Raw genomic sequence first — 25,992 nt, forward strand, 5'->3', positions numbered from 1 at the left:
AGAAAAGTAGGTATTAATTTTTAAATATTAATTCCAATTAGCATGTGGCTTTGTCAATAGGTGACCACATTTTTCTATTCAAATAGTTGTTGGTTATCCAAATCATTGCTCCTAATAAAGGCTTGATCCAAAATTTTAGAATTTAATACCCATGAGATTTCTAACTCAAAACCTATCCACAATAAGACAAAAACTTCTAAGAAATTAAGTCAGCCGTTTATATATTTAAATATATATAATGTATATATTTATATACCTTGAATATATATAAGTATATATAATAAGTATATATATAAAATATACATATCTATTTTATAAGAAAGGAAATTAATCACTATAGGACTCAGACACTAGGTTCAAATTTTAAGCAAACCAAGACAAATTCTTAACTGATCTCTGTACCTTTTGCCCACAAGTGGATAGCTGCGATTACTTGGGCTGATAGACTTCGAATCACAACCCTATTTGCCGCTGTTCATGACAGAAGACAAATCAAAGTTGTTCTTTTCACATGTGGGTTTTATTTTTAGTCCTTTACACTGACCACAGACTCGCCTCTGGCTTCTAGACTTGTCGTGAGCACTTGGCCGCTTCTCTTCTGGATGTGATTTGATGGATTTGCCTTTTGTTTCTCATCACCAGCATTCACTCACCTATCATTCATCTAGGGTCCTTAACAAGGTACAACACAAAGAGAAGAGGGCTTGAGGGGTCAGACTCACCACCTGCCTGCCTGGTTTTTCTGTACACAGGTGAGATATTCCTGCACATCATCCGGGGACCCTAGAATGAGGGGGACTCGTTGGTGAATGGCCTCAGGCTTCACGTCCAGCACAGGCTGGGTGCCTGTGGTCGCCATGCCTCCTGCCTGCTCGATGATGTAGGCCACAGGATTGCACTCATACAAGAGCCGGAGCTGCAGAGGAACAGAGTCAGGCGGACAAGTGTTGCAAGTGGTCAAAATTCCCAAGCCATGCCCCTAAAGCTTCACGAGGAATTCCAACTGCTCAACTGCTGTCTCGTTAGTGCGAGTGCATTTGCGCATCTCAGCGGAGCCCTGCCCGAGCCCTACGCCCTCCAGAAGGCTGGGGGCCTCAGCTGATGCTCATCACATATGCCTGTGGGGACACCTCTGGTCGATATCTACCTGCCTTGTGACCTTTGTGCTTATGAGAGCTTGGCCTTCTCACTTGGGAGTATGAGATCTAAGTACTCATTTCTCTTTGGTTCCGCAATGAGGTGAACTGATTCTGCGGGGCCCGGTTAGGAGCCTCTATATGCCAGGCCTTATGGCCAGTCAAGAGTCAAGCTTGGATGGGATTGGAAGGTCACCTCGGGAGTGCTGGCCAGTCTCTCAGGATAACCACAGTGTCCCGCATCGTGGGGAGGAACATCTCAAGTGTTGACTTGGCCGAACAGTTTGCTGGTGTTTAAATGGCCTTTCCTTTTGGCCCCTTACACTAAGTTAGTTAACTCTCTCATTGCGTGCTCTCCCACAGTATCCTGTACTTCCCCTTTCATAACAGTCCTGACTCTGAAGTTTGTTTAACATCTGCCTTCCTCCTTGGACGCCCTCCCTTGAGGGCAGGGGAGGGGTCTGTCAAGGTTGGTCTTTGTGGCGTCTCCATTCCTAGTACTGCCTGACATGTAGAGAGTGTCCAAACAAGGCTACCATGTACATTGCACAGGGGCTCCCAGTGGAGGGCAGAATTGGGGTGGGGGGGGGGGAATCAGCCTGCACCTTTGTTTGCCAAGTCAGGTACATGGGTCCAGGGCCGAGCCTGTTCTGAGGAAGAAATGCCTTTCTAAAAGGCACTATGAGAACTAGCAGGTGTCTGTCCTGTGTCCAGTTAGAATATGGTGAATTGAATTGAAATGGGCTGACTGAATGTCCTTTCTGGGCCTATTTCTGTCATTATGTTCTGACTCCCTCCCCATCCCCTGACCCACAGCGGACACACACACACATCACATTAGATTCAGGGTGACATTCTAGCTGCACGCTCTGACTCAGTATCATACTATCTTCTCCTTCCTTCCCCCATAGGTACAAAATCTGTAGTTTAAAAACTTTTCTCCTTTTCCGCAACGAGCTTTCAAAGTGGTTGATCTAGCTCTGTGAAGCCTTTTTCTTTCCATTCTTTTCTTGAAATGCATCTGTTAAAACTACTTGGAGAAAATAGTTATATCTTGTGCTGATTATTAAATTATTGTTATTTCAAAGAGAGGAACAAAATATCTCCAATCTGGGTTGGAGAGCCAGGCATCGAGGAGAAAGTAAATTAAGACTGTAGAGGGCATTTATTGCCATTTTGGGAAAACAGCATACCATGCTTCTGTTTGTATCATGTTGATTCAGATACAATAAATAAATAAGTAAACAAACAAACAAATAAATAAGCACAGCATTCTTGCATAAGGCTTGTCTCGGAGCCAAGGTTTGTTCTGACCTTAAAATGCCATTGTTTTAGTAAATGCATCTTAAAACACAATGTCCAGATCTTCATGGTACCTTGACCTGCAGGCCATGCAATCTATTTTTTCTCCACGATTAAAATCTACACTGCTCTACAGAGACAAGCGCACATAGGAGGAGAACCCAACCACACACCCACACACACAAATGTGGTCACAGAGAACTTGAGAGCTAAAACATGGAGGTCAGAAACCAATGATACTTTCAATACGGTGCTATGAATATAGATCTATATATGCAATTATACATGCTTATGGAAATGTTTTTGTAATTATATGTGGATATTTTCAGACTCATTTTAAATCATCTTAATAATTAGTAATAATTAGTCTTAATGTTCTCCCCGTTGAGTACGTGGCAAGAGCGGTTCTACTTAAGAATTTCCACATTTAAAAAAAAAAATAGGGGACTTCCCTGGTGGTGCAGTGGTTAAGACTCCACGCTTCCACTGCAGGGGGCGTGGGTTCAATCCCTGGTCGAGGAACTAAGATCCTGCATGCTGCGCAGCGCAGCCAAAAAAAAGAATTTCCACATCTTCTACTCTATCTCACTTAATACTCCGTAACACTTTTCTTTCCTCCAGCACCTTTCGTGCAGATTTATCTGTGACTCCTAGTTCAACCAGCTAATACAGGTAAGCTAAACACTCATGTGAAAAAAAATGCCTGACATACCAATCTGCATATTAAAATCTCCTCTCTGGTCTCATGTGCTGTGTTAGATTTCTTATCGTGGCTTTGAATCTGGCATTCCAATAATTCAGGTCGCCCATGCTAGGAGACATATATACATGTGGCTACTTGTTAGTGTGTCAGAGAATACGACAGGCCTTTGTCTGGATTTGTCTACTTACCTATGATTCTGTGACTGGCTAAAAATCAGACACCTTTCTATGGCGGTGTCTATTCAAAACAGATGCATTGGGATCATAAAGTTGCAGTGAGACCTTCCAGGAGCTACCTTTCCAGAAATATTGAATGAGTTCTGAGCAGAAGTGCTTAGTCTGGACTTTGGGAACTCTCTAGGGAATTTTTGGGTAGACCGCAGATCATCGTGAACCCCCTGAAAACATATGTAATGTGTATGTTTACGTGTAATTTTCTTCTGGGAAGTGGGTCCATAAGTTTCATTAAATTCTCAAAAGGGTCTATGACGAAAAATCAGTTGCTGATGAAGCTAAAAGATAGACACAGCATGGGGAAAGTGGGAGTTGAACACAGTTGACTCACGGTGAATTGAGGGGCGTGAGGCCCGCGGAAGTGAAGGCCAGTGACGATCACCAATAACAACAACTTCAGCCACCTCCTTCTCCACACCTTCTACCACAGCCTCAGAATTCACTAATGGGATATAGACTTCGTTTCTCTTCCACCTGCCCACTCGCAGACAGACATGCCAAGGACAGGGCAGTAGCCAAAAAGCAGGAATGATGAGAAAGCGAATTCTGACTGGTTCCCTGAACAGGTTCAGCCAGCAGACAAAGAAGAGTTACCTTGCCCTTCGGATTTTTCTGGTTCGCTGGGTACAGGAAGATCCCTCCATAGACCAGGGTGCGGTGCACATCAGCCACCATGGAGCCCACATACCTGGCCCCATAGGGAGCACTGCCATCCTAGAAGGCAGAGAGGGAAGAGACAAGATGCAGTGAGCTTAGCAATTGCTCAGCACCTGCTTCAGGTCACACATCCAGCTGGTGTGACCTCTGCATTCCAGGGCCTCCTTCTTCCACCCACTAGCTTAGGAATTGAAAATATTATATAACTGAGCATTCCATTCATTAGGAGCCCCCAAACCTCAACTAGTGATTGGACTCATTAAAGGTTGGACTACTTAAAGTGAGAGACAATATGTGTCCTAAGACAGAAGCTAACAGGAAAAAAAAAAAATTTGAAAAAAGAAAGAAAAAGGAAGTACAGACAAACGCCAACTGTTTGGCTGCTCCTTGAATCTCCTCCTTGGCCCCCAGAGTTCAGAGCACTTTTCAGCTTTCTGAAAACCAGACTCCCTTGAACCATGACAACTTTTGCACTTAGTGTAAGCAGTGTTGATTCACTGGCAAAATTATTTTAAAGAGCCTTAGAAATCATGCAAAGAAATACAACAACTTCCTTATAAACCTCAATTTCATTAGTCATGTAATGAAAAGAATATTTGTTCTGAAAAAAACAAAGTTCATAATTTCCCTCAAGTAGGGCATGTCAGGTAAGGCACGACTATCTGATGAAATGGTTTGGGCAGGTTTGCTTTTCCTCATTCAGTGACCCATCTGACATTTCTGTGTCTAATCTAATAATTCTCTGACAGTGCAGGGAAACACCAAAATTCCTCAGGGCAGATATCCAGTGTTTTGTGTGGCATCAGCCACAATAAAATACATTGATTTCATAAGCATTTATATTCATAAGCCAGGCCCCTCCATCAGTCTGTGACGCCCTTGGGGAAAAGACTTTCTGCTTGATCTTGGCATTCCCTGAGCCCAGCCTGGTGTGAGGCAAAAAGTACGTGCTGGGAAAATACTTACTGAATTTCATTTACGTGAGATTTCTTGAAAGCACTACTCAGGTTGTTACCTTAAAAATTACATGGGAGATTTTGCCTCCTCCATTTTATTCACATAATGATATTAAGTATATAAAAACACTTTCAGATGCCAATTAAGAGACTTCTCAGTAGGTAAAAGAACACAGGTCTGAATTAGACCAATGGCCGTAAGGATGAAGAAAATGGACTAACTTGAGAGATATTTAGGAAATAGAGTTGATAACACCAAGTGAATGATTAGACATGGGCATAATAAAGAGGTAATCCTCTCGACTCACTCCCCGAATGTTGTTGGGAATGAGTATGGTGGTTGAGGCAGTATGGATCAAGAGAAGAAGAACCAGGAAGGAGCAGGCTTGGGGGTGTATGTTTAGTGGGTGGTGGGGGATAGGAGGGTCAGAGTTGGACATGTGGAGTTCTAGGTGTCTGAGGAGCAAGCAGATCTGAATTCCATCAGAAGAGACTAGATGAGTTCACCCTGGCAGGATACCAAGTGTGAACTGAAAGGTTTGTTTGGAATAGAGTCCTGTACCAAGCATGAAGGGCAGGCAGAAGTGTGGAAGCCAGTAAAAGAGGCTAAGAAGATGGTTAGGAAGGTGGATGGAAAGCCAGACACAAGGCCGAGGAAGGGGTAAACAGCCCTAAATGCCATGGAAAGGTCAGGTAACATAAGGTGGAAACATGACCGCTGGATTTGGCAACACAGATAAAAGAGGATTATAAAGGGAAGACAATGGAGCAAAGAGGGTTAAAGAGGGAATGACAGGAAAGAAAAACTGTTTAAAAAAAAAAAAAGGAAACATCCTTCCAACTTCTGGGTATTTATCCTAAAAAAATAGGAAATAGAATCTCAAAGAGATATCTCCATACCCATGTTCACTGCAGCATTATTCACAATAGCCAAGAAGTGGAAGCAACCTGAGTGTCCATTGACAGATAGGTGGATAAGAAAATGTGGTATATACACACAGTGGAATATTATTCAGACTTTAAAAAGAAGGAAATCCTGTCACTTGTTACAACATGGATGAACCTTGAGGACATTATGCTAAGTGAAATAAGCCAGTCACAAAAAGACAAACACTACATGATTCCACTTATCTGAGGTATCTAAAGTAATCCAGCACATAGAAACACATAGGAGAATGTGGTTACTAGGGATGGGGGTGGGGAGGAGGAAATGGGGAATTGTTGTTCAATGGATGTAGAATTCCAGTTTTACAAGATGAAAAAAAGCTCTAGAGATTTGTTGCGCAACAGAAGGCTTAGATTTTAATCCTGGCTCTACCAGTTAAATGAGGTCACCTTTACTCAAGTTACTGAATAAGGAAGAACAAATCTGACTTCATATTGGATCTGTTTATTTTACTTTAACCTTCCTATTCTATTGCTTTTGCTACAAATTAAGACTGTTGCCTCTAGGCTGAAATATACAGGACAGCCCATTCTCAAGGCTCTGACCTTCAAAGGTCACTTTTCCATTCATATAGAGATAAAAAGTTGCAGAACAGAGAATAACATTTGTCTTGTTGTAGATTTACAGGAACATCCTGACCTGACCTATGTTGACAGCTGCAAGAACAAAGGATTCTGACACCAAGAAGTCTGCAACAACCAATCACACCCCCTTCCCTTTTAGTATAAAAGAAGCCTGAATTCTAACTCAGGTAAGGTGGTTCTTTGGGACACTAGTCCACCATCTTCTTGGTCTGCTGGCTTTCCCAATAAAGTCGCTATTTTTTGCCCCAGTAACTCGTCTCTCTATTGGCCTCTATTGCCATGCAGCAAGCAAGAAGAGCTTGAACTCGGTAACATTACTTGACTGTTCAGGGCCTCAATTTCCCCATATGTAAAATGGGGATTGTGGTATTAATACTTACCTTGTAATCTGTTGGAGAATTGAATGAGTTAGTACACAACAAGCACTAGGAACAGTGTCTGACACAGTATACACTAGCTACTATTATCATGACTAATAGAAGAGTGCAGTCAGGGATAGGAGAAGCTGCTACTATCAGGAGACAAACAGCAAAGGAGCACTGCTCCTTCCACAATGGCGGAGGGTAAAGAAAAGTGCCTGGACCACTTCCCATCTCCCGGGGGTGCGGTGTGTGGGAGAATGGCAGGCGGAACACAAAGGTCCTGCAGGGAAGCAATGGCCTCAGGAAGAATGAGGAGTGGGAGGAGCACTGTCTGCTCATACTAGAGAGGGGCTTCCCGAGGGCAAAACTACAGGAGAGTAAGGGGACTTCTTTTTCAAAACAGAATGATCTATTTTCTTTCCATTTTTAAGTGCAAAAGTAAACATTCATTTTAAATGGAAGAAAAGGGGCTTCCCTGGTGGCGCAGGGGTTAAGAATCTGCCTGCCAATGCAGGGTACACGGGTTCAAGCCCTGGTCTGGGGAGATCCCACATGGCGCGGAGCGACCAAGCCCGTGAGCCACAACTACTGAGCCTGCGCGTCTGGAGCCTGTGCTCCGCAACGGGAGAGGCCGCGACGGTGAGAGGTCCGCCCACCGGGATGAAGAGTGGCCCCCGCTCGCCGCAACCAGAGAAAGCCCTCGCACAGAAACGAAGACCCAACACAGCCAAAAATAAATAAAAATAAATAAATAAATTTATATAAATAAATAAATAAATAAATAAATGGAAGAAGAAACCACAACATATTACAAACTTTTAAAAGCTGACTCACACTATACTAAACAACATAAAATCCAGAAAAAATATATTTTTATTAATTAACTACTTGATATGCTTTTTCCCTTTAAATTTTCTTGGTTGTATACTCTTTGACTGCCTCTTCAAATGACAATGCTTTTGCAATAATTTCTACAAAGAGAGTTGGAATGATCCGTTTTCAGTAACACATGATTATTGCACATATTCACACAAGAGAAAGTGAAGAACCCTATAACCTCAACTTCCAGAAACAACTATTAACAAGATGGCACATTTTTAAGACATTTTATGCATACATACATACTATATATATCTGTGTGCATAAATACGTTCACATATATATGTGTATTTTGTGGACATGTTTCACTACCAATATATAAAGAAGCACTTACCTTCCTAATGGATGAATAGATGTGTGGCACAATATTTCACTAGAATATTGTGGATGCCCCCAACCAATCCTTCCTGATGGATACAATACTTCAGTTGTTCCTTTGTTGTTGTTATAAACAATGCTGCAGTGACATATCCTTGTTCATTTACTTTTTTTTATTTGACCTATTAGTTCTTTAGGATCAGTTTCCAGGGGAAGTTTAGGATTAACTAAGTCAAAAGATTTGAATATTTAATATTTGAAATCATATTGCCAGATTGCCTCCCCCCAGAAAGGTTGTGGCATTTATGTTTCCTTTAACATTTTATGAGAGCGCTTATTTTCCCACACCACTGAGCACTATTCATCTGTTAGATCTGTGCAAATCTCATATGTGGAAATGATGTTGCATTTTAATTTGCATTTCCTTTTTATTAGCATCTTCCCATTTGCTGACTGGATATTTGTTTCTTCCATGACTTGCACTATTGTGCCCTTTGCCTGGTTTTCTGTTTGGGTGTTCATCCTTGTATTTCGGTCCTTGTGTAGACAGACTGTTCACCTGTTGTCGGTCATATGTGTGGTGATTACTTTCTTTCTCAGTTTGCAACTTCTCCTTCAAAAAGATTTATGGGTTTTTTTTCATACGAGTTTGGTTTTTCAGTGGTAAAATAAGTATCTTCCTTTATGGGTTCTAGAAGAGGCGCATTTTAGTTTAGAATGGGAACAACCATGAAATCATCTCCAAGACTGGGAACTTGTAAATAATTTTGGCTTTATCAACCTCACAATTCATATCCTGTTACTTCTGCCCTTAAGATATCTAACAGGTTTGTGCATGACAGCAAAGGAGAGGTACAGGAGACTGCACTTCTAAGAATTTTGCTTAAAGAACAAACAGAACAGAGAAAGAAGAAAACTCTCTAAAGCTTCCGTTTGAGGCAGCAGAGGCAGGTCCCAGCACCCTGTTGACTAACTGCTTTGGACCCTCTGGAATCCTGAGCTCTTTCTCCCTGGAGCTCGTGAAGGGCTTCCAGGGACAGCCAGGCTGGCACGTCACACCACTGCTTTTCCAGCCACTTCCAGTGTAGGTCAGACTTCACATTCTTGATCTGGAAATGCTCTGACTCCTTGCCACACCTGTCTTAAAAGCGCTCTTTGTATGGCAGACATACATACTGGATTGTTTGGGCTATATTAATAGCTACCTGAAGTCCAGGACTCGGTGATCAAACTGAGAGCCAAAGACCTTCCTAAGACTTGGAGTAAACACCAGGCCCTGATATTAGAGCATATGAATGGTACTTTTAAATGTTATTATTCCACCTAAATACAACTAAGTGACCAGAATCAGCACAGGTGGTAGCTCAGCAAAAAATGACAGGGGAGATGCTCTGGCCTGAAACTCTGGATTTTGAAACATTGGTCTCTGCCTTCTTCATAGACAATTTCTCCTGGAAAAACTCACCTGGGGAGTATTATCTATAGTACGTAAATTTTAGCTATGAAAGATACTGATTGCTTATGAAGAAAGTCCGCCATTCCCATACGGGCCAGAGCCATAAACAGGGGCACCAACCTCTTTCAGCCAGGCCCCGACAGCCATCCCCGAAACAGGAACCCACTGAGACAGCATTCCCCCCACCTTCTGCCTTAGCGTTCTTCACTCACCTCGGGAAATTTCTTTTTCTGCACATATTCTGTGGTGGCAGCATCAAAATACTTGGCATAGCCCTCATTGAGGCTGTAAATCTTTCCTTTGTTTTTAATCTTGACATCTTTTTCCACCAGGACAAATTCACCAAGAGCCTAGAAAGGTGAAGAGAAACACCAGGAAGAAGAGAGATACCAGGAAACAGAAGCCAACAGCACACACCTCCAACAACCAGAGAACAGTAGAAGATGTGAGTCTGCTCAAAGAACCCTGGGGTTTGCCAGGTCCTCTGCAGCCTGCCCAGTGATGTTTTTATGAGTTATATAAAGAACAGTGACAATACGGAGCCTGCACAGGCAGCTCAAGCAGTGATATAACAAGAAATAAAATAATTCAAAGGAAAAAGAGGGAAAATTTCCTTTGTAACTTTCACCGTAGCTAGGTTACTCATTTGTAAAGAACCTAGCTGTATTTATCCCCCAAGTTCTCACCCCCGGTTAATTCCTAATGTTTTCAGGAAGATTTGGGCCATCAACAATGAGAGGAAGAAGTTACTCCAATGGGATTTGTCATGAAGGTGGGGGATGCAGTTAGACCACTAATTTGTGGTCCAGTTATTTTTCTTTAATTTATTTATCCTGTATTTCCTACACTGTTTTTGCCATCCTCTTCCACATTCAGTTCAGCTTTTTTTTTTGGGGGGGGTGCCACACAGTGAGGCATGTGGGATCTTAGTTCCCCAACCAGGGATCAAACCTGTGTTCCCTGCATCGGAAGCGTGGAGTCTTAAGCACTGGACCGCCAGGGAAGTCCCCAGTTATTTTGTTTATCTTAAGGACTCAATGTTGGAAACCATTCAAAGTTCCTTGTATCCCAACTACTCTTATAGGGGTACAGAGAAATCCCTTCAATCAGAAACTGTATTCGCTCAGCATGAGGAATAGTTGATAAAAAAATGTTTTTTAAATCCTCAGAATTAGAGTGCTGACGGTCTCATCCCTAGGAATGTAATTAGCTAGCTGCAGATTCACTTTGAAAGGCTGGATGTCTCTCTAAGTCACTAGGAAGAAAATCAGACCCTGGAAATCTAATCAGTTTTGATTAAACTTTGAAGACTGAGAAAATAAAAATCCCCCAAGATGACAGCTCACAGCTAGAAGGCTCCTAATGAACGTCTACAACACTCCCACAAAGAGACAAGGCCACACTGACCATGTCTGAAATAAGACAATGATGAGGATACTCAAGTGCAAAAACAACTCGACACGCCTCTCTTCTGCCAAATGTGAGTGATGAGTGCTTCTTTACCAATGAATCTCTACCCTCACTTTAAACTTCCCACCTCCTACATACAAACTGAGATACGCAGTCATTCATTGTACCCACATCTAGACAACACCCAATCCAGAACTGACCCTCTCTTTCTCAAATACTCCTTAGAATCATCAAGCAAAACCCCAGGTGCTATAATAAGCCCAAGCCAACCCCCTCTTAGCACGATGCCTCACGGTTCCTCCAGAGTGCCTTCTCCCTTGCTAGTAAACCAGCTTCTTATGTTGCAGGGAAGTACTTGATGGTCTCTGGATCATGAGCTTTAATAACTTGCTCTGGACATTTGTTGCTTTGGAGCAGCTCAGCATGGAGTTCCACGTCCTAAAAGCACCCGAACTGCCTTTGAATAATTAACTTTTCTCATTGGATGCCAGTCTAAGAAGACTCTAAGCTGGGCCTCCTCTAGCCCAAGGTCAGGCACCTGACTGAGCTTAGCAAAATAGATACTCCTCCCTGGCATTTGAAACCTGAGCGAGAGACACAGCATCAGGGGTGGTGTCCAGACCAGACTGGCTGTCCTGTGGGACCGTTCCTGTGAATCCTGCTTCCCAGACCTGCCCATCTCTAGCCTGGGGCCTGAGCTTTCCCATTAATACAGTAAGTCCTTTACTTAGTTTTGCCGGGATCCTTTTCTTTTTGTTTATCAGCAAAGATCAAAGACAGATACTGTTGTCTAAATAATGTCTTCACTTATTTATCCACCCCAGGGGCTGTGGGTGTAGACACTCAGGCCCCTGGAGAGTTGTTCCTTATTGTGGGATGGAGGAACTGGCTGTGGAGCCTTACTCTAACCTGGAAAATAAATGCCTTTTTCTGACTGTGTGATCACTGGCACCCACTGAATATTAAAAGGGCCTCCCACAGCTTTGAGAAGAGGGTACCTGATTATCAAGCACCATATCCTTGTCACCCAGAAATGATATCTGCCGTTTGTAAACAAATGCCTTGTCATTGTGGCTTATACCGCAGTTGAGAGTTTGGTTAACGTGAGGTGGTCCCTCTGTGCCTGAACAAAATGTGTGCTCTGACAAAATCAAATTAGCAGCCCTGCAAACTCACAGATCAGGCAGGCTCTTGTTGCCACACCAAGGAACTCTGGCCTGTGAGGCCCTGTCTGAGTAACCTGCTGGCCACCCTCTATGGTTTTCTACCTGTGACAATTGCCATAAGCTGCTTCAACTTGAATTCAACCTTTCAAACTAGTCCTCAGCTTCATACACTGGGTCCTTGCTCAAGTGTCCTTTGTAGTAGGGTGATGTGATCCAAAGGGTTTTCAGGCTAATAAAGAGAGCTCAGCAGAGAGCATACTATGGTTCGTCTCTTCTTTCTGATGTGTAATCAAGCTGTCTGGCCTACCTGTATCCAGACTGGGCCCCCCTATCGTGACCGAACGTGGAAAGCATGAGCTGTGTCTCTAGAATCCTTCAGCTGGACCCCTGAGCCAAAGGCACCTCCCTACTACCCTTAGAACCACTTCAGAATGTTCTTGGAGATATTTTGCTTGTAATCGAGAGAGTTTATTCAAAATTGTCTGGTATAATAGTTAAGCACAAAACTGCCTGTGAATTGGTGTGCCAAGGCCAATTCCTCTGTGTGTGTATGTGTGTGTATGTGTGTGTGTTGGGGGGGTGGGTAGGGGAGGAGTCCCACACATACTGTTAAGGGAACCACTGACAGAAACTGCCCGCCCTGGTCAGGTACCATAGTAACCACTTGCATGAGTTATCTTACAACAGGAGGTCCTGGTAAGGAACATGGAACTAATAAGCTACCGCCAACCGGAAGAATTCGGTAAAGGTCAAAAAGAGAGAGGAGACCCCAATCCATATATATATCCTACCAACCTCCCAGAATCCTTCTTGCTGGAATCCTTCTTGGCTGAGCGATGCAGGCACCACCAGGAAGGACCCTCAGTCAGAATGATGGGTCAGAGACAACCCCGAAACTAATCCCATTACCATAAAACCCAAGACTGTGAGCCATGTGGCAGAGCAGTTCTCCTGGGTTCCCTTACCCTGCTGCTCTCTGCCTGGGTGCTCCTTCCCAATAAAGTCTCTTGCTTTGTCAGCACCTGTCTCCTTGGACAATTCATTTCTAAATGTTAGACAAGAGCCCACTCTCGGGCCCTGGAAGGGGTCCCCCTTCCTGCAACAATTCAACCAAGCAATTCTCGGACACCAGCAGTGTGTCTGAAATTCAACTCAATTCTGACACTATCTACACAGAGATAGCATCAAATTCTACAAGTTAAGGGCTCAGTCCTACAAGTCTGCCCTCTCCCGAAGTGGGGACACTTCAGACGCCAGTTCCAAACCCAGGTTGTCACCTATAATTCTGACCGGACATAAATCAGAGGTTCCCAGGATGAAACCAAGCAGGGCCCTGTGGGGCTCCCAGGCGTAGAGGCCTTTCTGTCCCCCATTTCTTGCAGGCAAGACTCCAGCCTGCATGACTTTCCCTGAGTTCCAAAGGGCAGATTCGACTAGTTGCTAATTAAGAAAGGAGCAGCCATGAAATCACCTAAGGTTAAGATAAAAGGGACCAGAGAAGCTCATCAAGATTAGGAGACCTGACCACCTGAGACCCTTCACAACCCTAATCTTGTCAGCAACCCCACCCTTTTGAAACTTTGCAGAAGAAAGAATGCAAGACTGTTGCTGCCTTGATCCTTATCACATACCTCTGACCATGAGCCCTGACTATAAGACCGCTCCCTATTCCCCAGGGAGGGGGGCACAGTTCTTGAGGCGCTAGCTTACTGTGTTCCCTCTTTGCCTGGCAAAGAAATAAAGTTTTCTTTCTTCTCCATAACTCTGTCTCCATATTTCTGTTCAGCATCGGTATGCAGGAAAGCCAAGATTTTGGCATCAAGGACCTCTTTCTCAGGTCAGTTAATTTGCTACAGTGGTTCCCAGAACTTAAAGAAGCATTTTACTTACTAGATTACTGGTTTCTTATAAAAGTCTATAACTCAGGAACAGCCAGATGGAAGAGATGCACAGGGAAATGGTGAAGAGCTCCCCTGCCCTCTCCAGGCTCACCACTCTCCTCAGTCTCAACCCAGAAGCTCTCTGAACCCAGTCCTTTGGGTTTTTATGGAGGCTTCATTATACAGGCATTATAGGCATGACTGATTAAATCACCTGTAATTGATTCAACCTCCAGTCCCTTTCCCCTCCTCAGAGGCCAGGGGCTGAGATTGAAAGTCCCAACCCTCTAATCACGTGGTTGGGTCCATTGGAAACCAGCCCCCATCTTTAGGAGCCTTCCAAAAGTCACCTCATTACCATAACAAAAGACACCTTTAGCACTCTCAAAACTTAGGAAATTCCAAGGGTTTTGGGAGCTGCTGTGAGCCAGGAACCATGGATGAAGAACAAATATATGAGGAATATATTTTGGTCATCTTGAAACCGTGCACCTCAGATTGGGACTTGAACCCCTGTGCCAGAACTCGAACACAGCCTAAACCCAGATTGGGACTTGAACCCACACTGCTAGGACTCAAACCCGGCCAAAACCCAGTCTTCCAACTGAGATTCCACACCTGGTTTCAGGACTTAATGAAGCTCAGGTTCTTGATGTCTCGTCACAGAAACAATTCAATGAGAGACAAAGTGATAGGTAAGAAGTGGATTTATTTAGAGAGAAACAACACACTCCACAGACAGAGTGTGGGCCATCTCAGAAGGTGAGAAAGGAACCAGGGTATGGGGTTGTCAGTTTTTATAGGGGTGGGTAATTTCATAGGCTAATGAGTGGGAGGAGTATTCCAGCTATTTCAGGAAGGGGCAGGGATTTTCAGGAACTGGGCCACCGCCCACTTTTTGATCCTTATGGTCAGTCTTGGAACTGTCATGGCACCTGTGGGTGTGTCATTTAGCTTGCTGATGTGTTACAGTGAGCATATACTGAGGCTCAAGGTCTAGTGGAAGTCGACTTGTCCGCCATCTTGGACCCATTTGGTTCTAATCAGTTTAAGTCATGTCCTCGGGTTATGTCATTCTTTCAAAGGTCGTGCTCTGTCCCCTTCCCTCCTGTTTCAATCTGAATGATCAAATTTATTTTTTTCTTATAAATCACAATTATCACAGCCTGAGTGTGACTCTTGGCTCCACTGCTACTAGCATGACCTTGGGCAAGTTACTTACCCTCTCTGTGCCTCACTTTCCTCATCTGAAAATGAGAATAATAGTAGGACCTACCCTCACAGGGCTGTTGTGAGGCTTAAATGCATTAATATATGCAAGTTGCTTAGAACAGATACCTATCCACCACTTAATAAGCACTGTCTGTCAGCTACTATTCTGAGAGTATTATTGTAACAGGGAAGAGTTAAATCAGACTCCATGTTCAATCTGTTTCTTTGACTTTAACCTCTGCTTTTCGTTGCTTTTGTTATTATAATCATACATAATGGCCTGCCACAGGGAACCCTTACCCTGTGGCTGAATGTTAAACTAAAGTGCCTTTGCTCAGCTCACAGGGAGATAATCTGACCTTGACCACCTGTGAATGGCTGCAGAAAAGAAGAAATTAACACATCCCCTCCCGATGTTGGCCAAGACAGGCAAAACTAATGGCCTCTTTACTTCACTTCCTCACCTCCTCCCAGTCTCTGTTCTATAAATGAAACTGGCATCCAGACCCCGGTAAGATAGTTTTTTGGGGACCCTAACCTGCCATCTTCTCGGTCTGCCAGCTTTCCAAATAAAGTCACTATTCCTTGCCTCAACACCTTGTCTCCCAATTTATTGGCTGTCGTGCAGCAAGCAGAACGAGCTTGGGCTCAGTAACATTATTTGTGAACTACAGATTCCTGCTTCTATGAAAATAAGGAGAAATTAGAGCATCAGTAAACCGACACAGCAATGCGTTTTGCTCTGATGGGTTTATATGTGAAAAATTTAGACTTTAAAAGGTACCAGATGGACTTCCCTGGTGGTGCAGTGGTTAAGAATCTGCCTGCCAATGCAGGGAACACGGGTTCAAGCCCTGGTCCAGGAAGATCCCACATGCCGCCGAGCAACTAAGCCCGTGCACCACAACTACTAAGTCTGTACTCTAGAGCCTGCAAGCCACAACTACTGAGCCCACGTGACACAACTACTGAAGCCTGTGCTCCAAGAGCCCATGCTCCGCAACAAGAGAAGCCACAGCAATGAGAAGCCCACGCACCGCAACAAAGAGCAGCCCCCGCTCGCCGCAACTAGAGAAAGCCCACGTGCAGCAACGAAGACCCAATGCAGCCATAAATAAATAAATAAAATTTTAAAATAATAAATAAATAAATAAAAATTTAAAAAAATAAAAGATACCAGATTTCCATACTATAAAGTTTAGTTTAACTGTTTTGAAATTTGTAACCCCCTTCCATCCACTCACGTGTGAAACAGGAAAGAAGGGGGCAGGGCACAACCTTTAAAAGAATGACAGAGCCATTGAGGACACAACAAAAACTGGTTAGAACCAATTAGGCTCAAGATGGCAGAAGACTTGACTTCCAGTGGACCTTGAGCCTCGTTATATGCTCAATGTAATACACCAGCATATGCTAAATGACACACCCACCAGCACCATAACAGTTCCAAGGATGACCATAAAAGGCCAAAAAGTGGGCAGTGGCCCAATTCCTGGAAATTTCCGCCCCTTCCCCAAAATAGTTGGAATAACCCTCCCACTCGTTAGCCTATGAAATTACTCAGCCCGTAAAAAGCTAACCACCTCATATTTCCGGGCCTCTTGCCTTCTGAGATGGCCCACACTCTGTCTGTGGAGTATGTTTCTGCTTTGGCCACTCTCACTTTCCAAGACAACCCCATGTCCTGTGGTCATTCTCGCCTTTTGAGACAGATTCTGTGTATGGAATGTGTATCTCTCTAAGTAAATCCACTTCTCACCTATCACTTTGTCTCTCACTGAATTCTTTCTGTGATGAGACATAAAGAACCTGAGACCTGAGACCAGGTGTGTGATCTCAATTAAAAGACAGTGAGTTCAAGTCCCAATCTGAGTTGTGTGGTTTCACATGCACCAACATGTAAAATCCTGAAATGTTTGTCTAAAATGTTTGTTTGATCAGTGCATTATCTCCCTCCACTGCCTAGAATGGTATTGGGGACACACTAGATGCTCAATAAACATTTGTAATTTCAAATTAAGTTGAAATACTGAACAATAGCTTTTGCTTCACGGAATACTGGAAATTTTGAAATGGACTTTGGTCAAAATTATTTGAGTTTTCACAAGACCTGATTATATTTAGCAAAGTAGTTCACAAGTCATAAGCAAAGCATCCAGCATTTAAAAGAGAAATTCTATAAGTTACACATATTTTCCAAAATTTCTCCTGAACATTTTTAATGTACATTTGCCATGAAGGCTCACCCTTTATTTTTGAACTCTTGTGTCTTTATCCAATTATTTCATCCTCCAAACAGCGTTGTGCTATCATATTTTTCATCTACCCAGAGGTTGTGCTTCTTCCCCTTCTGCTACTGAGCATTTTCTCATTGTGGAAAGTGTGGAGAACAACACAGAATCTGATAAAATAGCTTTCTACCAGTCACTCCTCCCATTGGGAAGAACATGTGTATTAGGGGAAGTCCTCCAAACTGGTGTCCAGTAGGGTAGCCACTAGTCACATGTGGCTATTTAAGTTAATTAAAAAGAAATAAAATTTAGAAACACAGTTTCTTAGTCACACTAACCACACTGCAAATGTTCAATGGTCACAGGAAGCTAGTAGCCACCGTAACAGACAGTATAGATTACAGAACATAGCCAATCATCACAGAAAGTTCTACTGGATGGTGCTACTCTAAAGAATCCATGCTTCTGGCTGGAAATTGGCATCATTGGGATTCTTAAGTCATTGTATTCCCATAAACCAAAGAAGTTGAATGCATTTTTTGGTCATAAATTCCTTAAGAACAGGGCCTGAGTTGCTACGACTGACTCTGTAGAACCCCTCAAATGCCCTCACTTGAACAGAGGTTCTTAATGTTTTTAGATGATTCTGTTGGCTCTCCAAACTAGACTCTCTGGCTCCAAAAGCAAGTATTAGGAATGACTAGGAAATTATCTCAGAGGACAGGAATTAAAGCACAAAGACCCATACTGCCTTATTGGGTACCTACTGGGTCAAGCATGAAGAGGTCCACTCCTTGCCCAGTGGAAAGAGCCACCAGTGTTGCACTTCCATAGAGTGCATAGCCCGCGGCTACAATGTTGCGGCCCGGCTGCAGGGCATCCTTTTCAGAAGGCTCATCCTCTGAGGTCTGCAAAAGAGAAAAGGGAAACATTACTGTCTCTGGAGAGAACCCTTTGCCAGAGGCCTGCATTTCAGATCTACTTGAACCACTGAAGGAAACGCAGTTCTAGAATTTCAAGCCACAGCAAATGCATCTGGAGGAAACGCATTGCCATGTTAATGAACGGTTCTAGCTGAACCATTGCAAAGGCCATTCTTGGACTTCTCCCTGTTTTCTGAATGTATTTGTCTCCATCCTGCCCAGAACAGCATCCCAAAGTGCTAAAACTACACCTTCTCTTAAAAATCATAAGCCATGCTCCTTGATGATTATAACAACCAAGGTCATTGAGCTCTGATTTTGTGCAGTACCTCATTCTACATACACAACAGCACTCCAAGGTAGATACCTTTATGACCTCCATCGTTCAGATGAAGAACTCAGAGCCTGAGCGACTGGATAACTCACCTAACATCAAGAGGAGCTGGAGTCAACCCAGGCAGCTGGGCCCAGAGCTTGTCACCGTCCATGCGCTGCCCCTTGAAGACCCTGCCCCTGTCTGTGCCCAAGTCTACAGTTCTGGACGTTTTCTTGAGGAAGCCTCTCTCTTTGGCTAGCAGCACTAACAGTGCCAATGGGAGTGGGAATTCAGAGAGACAGGGCAAGGCAGGCATGCTGACGAAGGAAGAGCGAATGTCCTTGTTGGAGGGGCAGAGGCACAACTGAGACTGGATTTCACAACCTACTTTTCCAGGTATCTCTTGAAGGGCTCGTCCCTCCCTACTTCCTTGTGCTCAAAAAGGCAAGGAGGGACGTCCCTGGTGGCGCAGTGGTTAGGATTCCGGCCTTTCACTGCCGTGGCCCGGGTTCAATCTCTGGTCGGGGAACTGAGATCCCGCAAGCCGTGCAGCGCAGCCAAAAAAAATAATAAAAAATAAAGTTTTACCTTTAAACCTGTAATCTATTTTGAGATGATTTTGGTATAAAGTATAAAGTTTAGGTTGAGTTCTTTTTTTTTCCCCTCTGTGGATATACAGTTGCTCCAGCATTAATTGTTGAAAAGACTCCTTCTTCCATTGAATTGTTTTCACAACTTTGTCAAAAATCTGTTAGCCATAAATTGTGTGAAACCATTTTTGGGTTCTCTGTTCTGTTCCATTGAACATGTGTCTATCCCTCTGTTAATATCATATAATCTTAACTTTTAGAATAACCTTATCTATATCTACAAAATATCTTGCCAGGATTTTGAGAGAAATTGAGTCAAACCTATACATATATCAGTTTGGGGAGAATTAACCTCCTTTACAATGTTGAGTCTTCCAACCCATGAACATGGTATGTTTCTCCATACAAGACATATTATTTGATTACTTTCATCAGTAATTACTGATAGAATTACTATTCCTTTTTTTTTGAGTAACTGTAAATTGTATCATATTTTAAAGTTTAGTTACCATATGTTTATTGCTGATATATAGAAATCCAATTGATTTTTGTATGTTGATTTTGTATCCTGTGACCTTGCTGAACTCACTTATTAGTTCTAGGAAGTTGGCTTTGGTTTTGGTGTTTGTAGATTCCTTAGGAGTTTTCTACATGGACCATCCTATCCACAGTTTTTCATTCCAATCTGTATGGTTTTATTTCTTTTTCTGGTCTCACTGCCCCGGCTAGCTCTTTCAGCATTATGTTGAATAACAGTGGTGAGATTGGACATCTTTGCCTTGTTCTTGATTTTAGAGAAAAAGCATTTTGTCTTTCACTGTTAAATATAATGTTAGCTGTTGTCTTTTTATAGATGTTCTCTATCAAGTTGAGGGAAGTTTCCCCTCTATTTCTTGCTTCCTGAGAGTTTTTGTTTGTTTGTTTTGTTTTGTTTTATAACTGAGTGTTGAATTTTGTCAAATGGTTGTTCTTCATTGATGGACATGATTCTATGATTTTTCTTCTTTAAGCTTGTTGATGTGGTGGATTACACTGACTGATTTTTGAATATTGAACCAGCTTTCCATCACTGGAGTAAACCCACTTACTCACGGTATATAATTCTTTTTATGCATTGTTGAATTTTATTTGTTAATATTTTGTTGAAGATTTTGCATCTATTCATGAGAGATATTGGTCTGTAGTTTTCCTTTCTGAACTGTCTTCATCTGGTTTTGGTATCTGTGTAATGCTGGCTTTAGAAAATAAACTGGGAAGTATTCCTTTCCCTTCTCTTTTCTAGAAGAGATTGAATAATCTTTAATCATTTGGTATAATTCTCCAGTGAAACCATCTGGGCCTAGAGATATCTCTTTTGAACTCTATTTTCTTAGTAATTATAGGGCTGTTCAAATTATCTGTTTCATACTGAGTAATAGTAGTGTGCTTTTTAAAGAATTGGTCTGCCTCATCTAAGTTATCAAATTTATGTGTGTAGAGTTACTTATAGTATTATATTATCCTTTTGATGTCTCCAAATGTTTTAAAATATCATAACGAATCTGAGATGAAAAATCTAGTGCATAAACATGTGTTTCTCTGATTATTTTCCCAAGAGAAATTCCAAATAATAAAAGTATTGGGTAAAAGACTTTTGATACATATTGAAAAGTTGCTGTGCAGAATCTGATAAACATAAGATGGTATTGTCTTTTCAACTTGGCCAATTTGATAGGTGCAAAAAAAGACATCTACTTTAATTTCCATTTTGTATAATTAATAAAGTAAATTTTTATATATTTATTGACCATTTTTATTTCTTATTTTGTAAGTTGCCTGTTTGATGTCATTGCTTATTTTCTATCAGGGTACTCATCTTCTTATTGTTAATTTTAATAGCTTTTTATATATGAAAGATATAAGTACCTTATATATGTTACAAACATTTTCCTCAATTGTCATCTGCCTTTTAATTTTATTTATAGTGTCTTTTTTTTTTTTTTTGCAGTTTTTTTTGGTAATTAAAACTATTCATCGGCTTCCCTGGTGACACAGTGGTTGAGAATCTGCCTGCCAATGCAGGGGACACGGGTTTGAGCCGTGGTCTGGGAAGATCCCACATGACACGGAGCAACTAGGCCCGTGAGCCACAACTACTGAGCCTGCGCGTCTGGAGCCTGTGCTCCACAACAAGAGAGGCCGCGATAATGAGAGGCCCACGCACTGCGATGAAGAGGGCCCCCGCTTGCCGCAACTAGAGAAAGCCCTCGCACGGAAACAAAGACCCAACATAGCCATAAATAAATAAATAAATAAATAAATAAACCCAAAGTTTAAAAAAAAAAAGAGACAGATGCAAGTTCAAATCCTGCCTTTACCACTTAGCAGTAATGTGACTTCACTGATTTAAAAAAAAAAAAAAACTATTCATTACAGCCTAATTATTTTCTTCTCTTGTCCATGTTCAGACAGAATTTCTCCTACATCAAGACAAGATTAGACAAATATTCTACACTTTTTTTCTGGTTTTATTCCCCACCTCTCCACCAAACTTACAACCCATCTGTAACTTATTTCAGTGCCTGGAAAAAAGAAAGTTTCAACTCTCATTTTCCCTCCAATATGGTCTTGGAACTCCCAAAATACACTTCATGTTAGTATTCTCCATTGCCATGACACTTTTCTCAAAAATCTCAGAGGAGTTTACAAATGATTTAGTGTTATCTTTTTCAAATCTTTATATTTTTCCCTACTCCACTAAAATCTTTATATTTTTCCCTACTCCCTACTTCTCTGTCACATATAAAGGCAGTGGTGCCTCCTATGGCCACTTAACAGTAAAGTTAGTGACAATTGCAAAGGCTCAATGTGTTTGGTGGTAGAAGGTATGGGAAAGTTGATTATTTTTCTTTTAATTGAGGTATAAATTACATATAGCAAAGCACACAAATCTTAACTATACAGTTTGACGAATTTTTACATATATATAGTACATACCGATGTAACTACTAAGATCAATTTATAGAATATTTCCAGCCACCTAGCAGATTCTCTTATACCCTCTTTCAGTCACTATCACCTCCCCCAAGGTAACCTCTATTCTGGCCTTTATCTGGACATCAAAAGAATAATTAGCTTTGACTGTTTTGGAACTTCATATAAATGAAATTACAAAGCATGTGTTCTTTTGTATCCGGATTATGTTTCACAACATATGTCTTTGTGATTTTATCTGTGTTGTTGCACATAGCAATAGTTTGTTCTTTTGCATTTGTATGTAGCTTTTTGTCATGTGACTATGTCACAGTTTATTTATCTATTCTTATGTTGATACACTTTTTGATTTTTTTTCAGTTTGGGTCTTTTATGAATAACTTGTACACATCCTTTGGCAGACACAGGCACCCATTTATCCTGGGTGCACTCCAGGAGTGGACTTGCTGGGCCATAGTGTATCAGTATATGTTTAATACTAGCAGGTGCTATCAAAATTTTCTGAAGTGTTTGTATCATTTTCTACTCCCACCACCAATATATTAGAATTCCAGTTTCTTCATCTACAGTTGGTATGGTTAGTCTTTTTAATTTTAACCACTCTGGTTGGGGGTGGGTGGTAAATGATGTCTCAGTGCTGTTTCCATGTCCATTTCCCTGATGACTAATGATGTTGAGCATCTCTCATGTGCTTACTAACCAGCTGGGGAAAAAAATCTCTTTTTTGAAGTTCCTGTTCAAGTCTTTTGCCCATTCCTTTGATCAGATTGACAGTATTTTTTATTGATTTGTAGGAGTTCTTTATTTATTCTGTAAATGAGTTCTTTGTTGGATGTATGCATTGAAAATTTTTCCATCTGTCTGTAGTTGCCTTTTCACTCTCTTAATGTTGTCTTTTTTTTAAATTAATTTTTATTAGAGTATAGTTGATTTACAATGTTGTGTTACTTTCTGCTGTACAGCAAAGTGAATCACTTATACATATACAAATATCCACTGTTTTTTAGATTCTATTCCCATATCGGTCATTACTGAGTATTTAGTAGAGTTCCCTGTGCTATATAGCAGGTTCTTATTTGTTATCTATTTTATATATAGTAGTGTGTATATGTCAATCCCAATCTCCCAATTTACCCCTCCCTCCCCTTCCCCCTTGGTAACCATAAGTGTGTTTTCTACATCAGTGATCCTATTTCTGTTTTGTAAATAGGCTCATTTGTACCATATTTTTAGATTCCACATATAAGCGATATCATATGATATTTATCTTTGTCTGACTTACTTCACTCAGTATGACAATCTCTAGGTCCATCCTTAATGTTGTCTTTTGATGAACAAAAGTTCTTAGTTTCAATGAAGCGCAGTTTACTAGCCTTTTCCTTCACGGTTAGTACTTTTTATGTCCTGTTTAAAAAATCTTTACCTTCCCCAAAGGCATGAAGATATTCTCCTGTGGTTTTTTTTCTAGGAGCTTTATAGCTTTACTTTTTACAGTGAAGTCTCTGGTCTTTAATTAATCTTTGTGTATGGTGTGAAGTAGGAGTCAAGTTCATTTTTTCTCATACTGATATTCACCTGGCCCAGCATCACTTATTGAAGGGATCATCCTGTACAAATTAAACTTCAGTATTGCCTTTTCATAAATCAGGCAATCATACATGTGTGGGTTTATCTCTAGGCTCTCTTTTGTGTTCCACTGGTCTATGTATCCTTATGTCAGTAAAAGAGTAGAATTTTGGTGAGGTTGACTTACCCATAATAATGGGATACGGGGTCTCCTGACCCTGTAGGGGTGTTAAAACCCACACCCTTGATTTACTCAGATCAACAAAACCAGCTCCTCCCATCAGGATGACTCCCTCAGTCCTCCTCTTAAGCCTCTGGTTTTCAGTTTTCTGTGATTCTGGTCCCCCAACCCTTACCTTGTGTTTATTGCTTGTTCATTTCAATGAGATCAGCCACGAATTTAAAGGATGATATATTGTATCCAAAAGTTCTGGATGTCTTGAAGGGAGAGAGTTTGCACTTTGTCTAATCTGTGACTGTTGGAAATGGAAAATGTCAACTTCAAGAAAAAGGAAAATCATAGAACAGGGAGCTGAAAGCAGTATGGGATGTCTTAAAAGGTGTTTAGCAATGCTCCTCAGAGATAAGGGGAAGAAAATACTTTTGACAGTTCTCTGACAGTCTGAAACCTCTATCTTGATGCTTATAGAGAATCACAGAAATCCTGGTCAGAAACGGGCATCATCCCTGGCTTTGACAAGGTTCTAAGAGGCTGTGACAGCCCCATGAGGTCTCTGAAGCAAGCTGCTCTCTCATTAGACATTGCTTAAGCATCACAAAGCTTTCTCTTCATGTCTCATTCGTTTCTCAAACTTGCCCCCCTTATTTAGAAACATTATCAGAGAAAATCTATGGTTATTTGGACTAGCCTTCAAAGCCTCTGGTTTATTTGAATTTTAAGACAAAATCTCTGTGTTCAAAATCACCAAAATTCAAGTGTGAATATCCCACATTATGTATAGTAATATCCTCTTTTTTTGTTTCAAAGACTTCATTTTTTTTTAACATCTTTATTGGAGTATAATTGCTTTACAATGTGTGTTAGTTTCTGCTTTATAACAAAGTAAATCAGTTATACATATACATATGTTCCCATATCTCTTCCCTCTTGTGTCTCCCTCCCTCCCACCCTCCCTATCCCACCCCTCTAGGTGGTCACAAAGCACCGAGCTGATCTCCCTGTGCTATGCGGCTGCTTCACACTAGCTATCTATTTTACTTTTGGTAGTGTATATATGTCCATGCCACTCTCTCACTTTGTCACAGCTTACCCTTCCCCCTCCCCAAGACTTCATTTTTCTGAGAACAGTTTTAGGGTCACAGAAAAATTGTGAGAAAGATACAGAGATTTCCCACATACTCCCTGTCCACACACATGCACAGCCTCCCTCATTATTCCTCTTTGTTTTTAAATCAGTTGGCTTTAAGAAGCTATTAAGACCATCAACAAAATGAAAAAGCAAAAAATATTTGGAGATCATACATAGAATAAGGGATTAATATCCAAAATATACAAAGAACTCACACAACTCAATGGCAAAAAAACAAATGATCTGACTGAATAGACATTTTTTCAAAGAAGGCATACAAAGGGCCAACGGGTACATGAAAAGGTGCTCAACACCACTAATCATCAGGGAAATGCAAATCAAAACCACAATGAGATATCACCTCACACCTGTCAGAATGACTAATATCAAAAAGATCAGCAATAACAAGTGTTGGTGAGGATGTGGAGAGAAGGGAACCCTCAGGCACTGCTTGTAGGAATGTAAATTGGTGAAGCCAGTATGGAAAACAGTATGGAGGTTCTTCAAAAAATTAAATATAGAGCTATATAAGATGCAGCAATTACACTTCTGGGTATATACCTGAAGGACATGAAATCACTCTTTCACAGATATATACACATAAAATTCAGCAATGAAAAACAAAGAAATCCTGCCATTCATGACAATATGGATGGACTTTGAGGGCATTATGCTAAGTGAAATAAGTCAGAGAAGGACAAATACTGTATGATCTCACTGACATGTGGATTCTAAAAAAAAATAAAAACAACTCATAGATACAGAGAACAGATTGGTAGTTTCCAGAAGCAAGGGGTGGGGTAGGTGAAATGAGTGAAGGTGGTCAAAGGTACAGACTTCCAGTTACAAGATGAGTAAGTCCTGGGGATGTAATGTATGGCAT

The 25,992-nt window shown here is 41.5% G+C and overlaps 1 protein-coding gene across 1 annotated transcript in view; it reads right to left on the reverse strand.

Moving 5' to 3' along the window:
• Positions 1 to 519: 519 nt before the first annotated feature.
• Positions 520 to 25,992, reverse strand: part of FBP2 (fructose-bisphosphatase 2) — a 36,632-nt gene continuing 11,159 nt past the window's right edge. Inside the window, exons 4-7 of the mRNA XM_061199299.1 lie at positions 18,199 to 18,339; positions 9,745 to 9,882; positions 3,969 to 4,088; positions 520 to 916 (exon numbers count right to left, since the gene is read on the reverse strand). Of these exons, the coding sequence (XP_061055282.1) occupies positions 719 to 916; positions 3,969 to 4,088; positions 9,745 to 9,882; positions 18,199 to 18,339 (597 nt within the window). The 3' untranslated portion in view covers positions 520 to 718. The remainder of the gene's footprint in view (positions 917 to 3,968; positions 4,089 to 9,744; positions 9,883 to 18,198; positions 18,340 to 25,992) is intronic.

This window comes from Eubalaena glacialis, chromosome 9, assembly GCF_028564815.1.
Source record: "Eubalaena glacialis isolate mEubGla1 chromosome 9, mEubGla1.1.hap2.+ XY, whole genome shotgun sequence".
Taxonomy (NCBI): Eukaryota; Metazoa; Chordata; class Mammalia; order Artiodactyla; family Balaenidae; genus Eubalaena; species Eubalaena glacialis.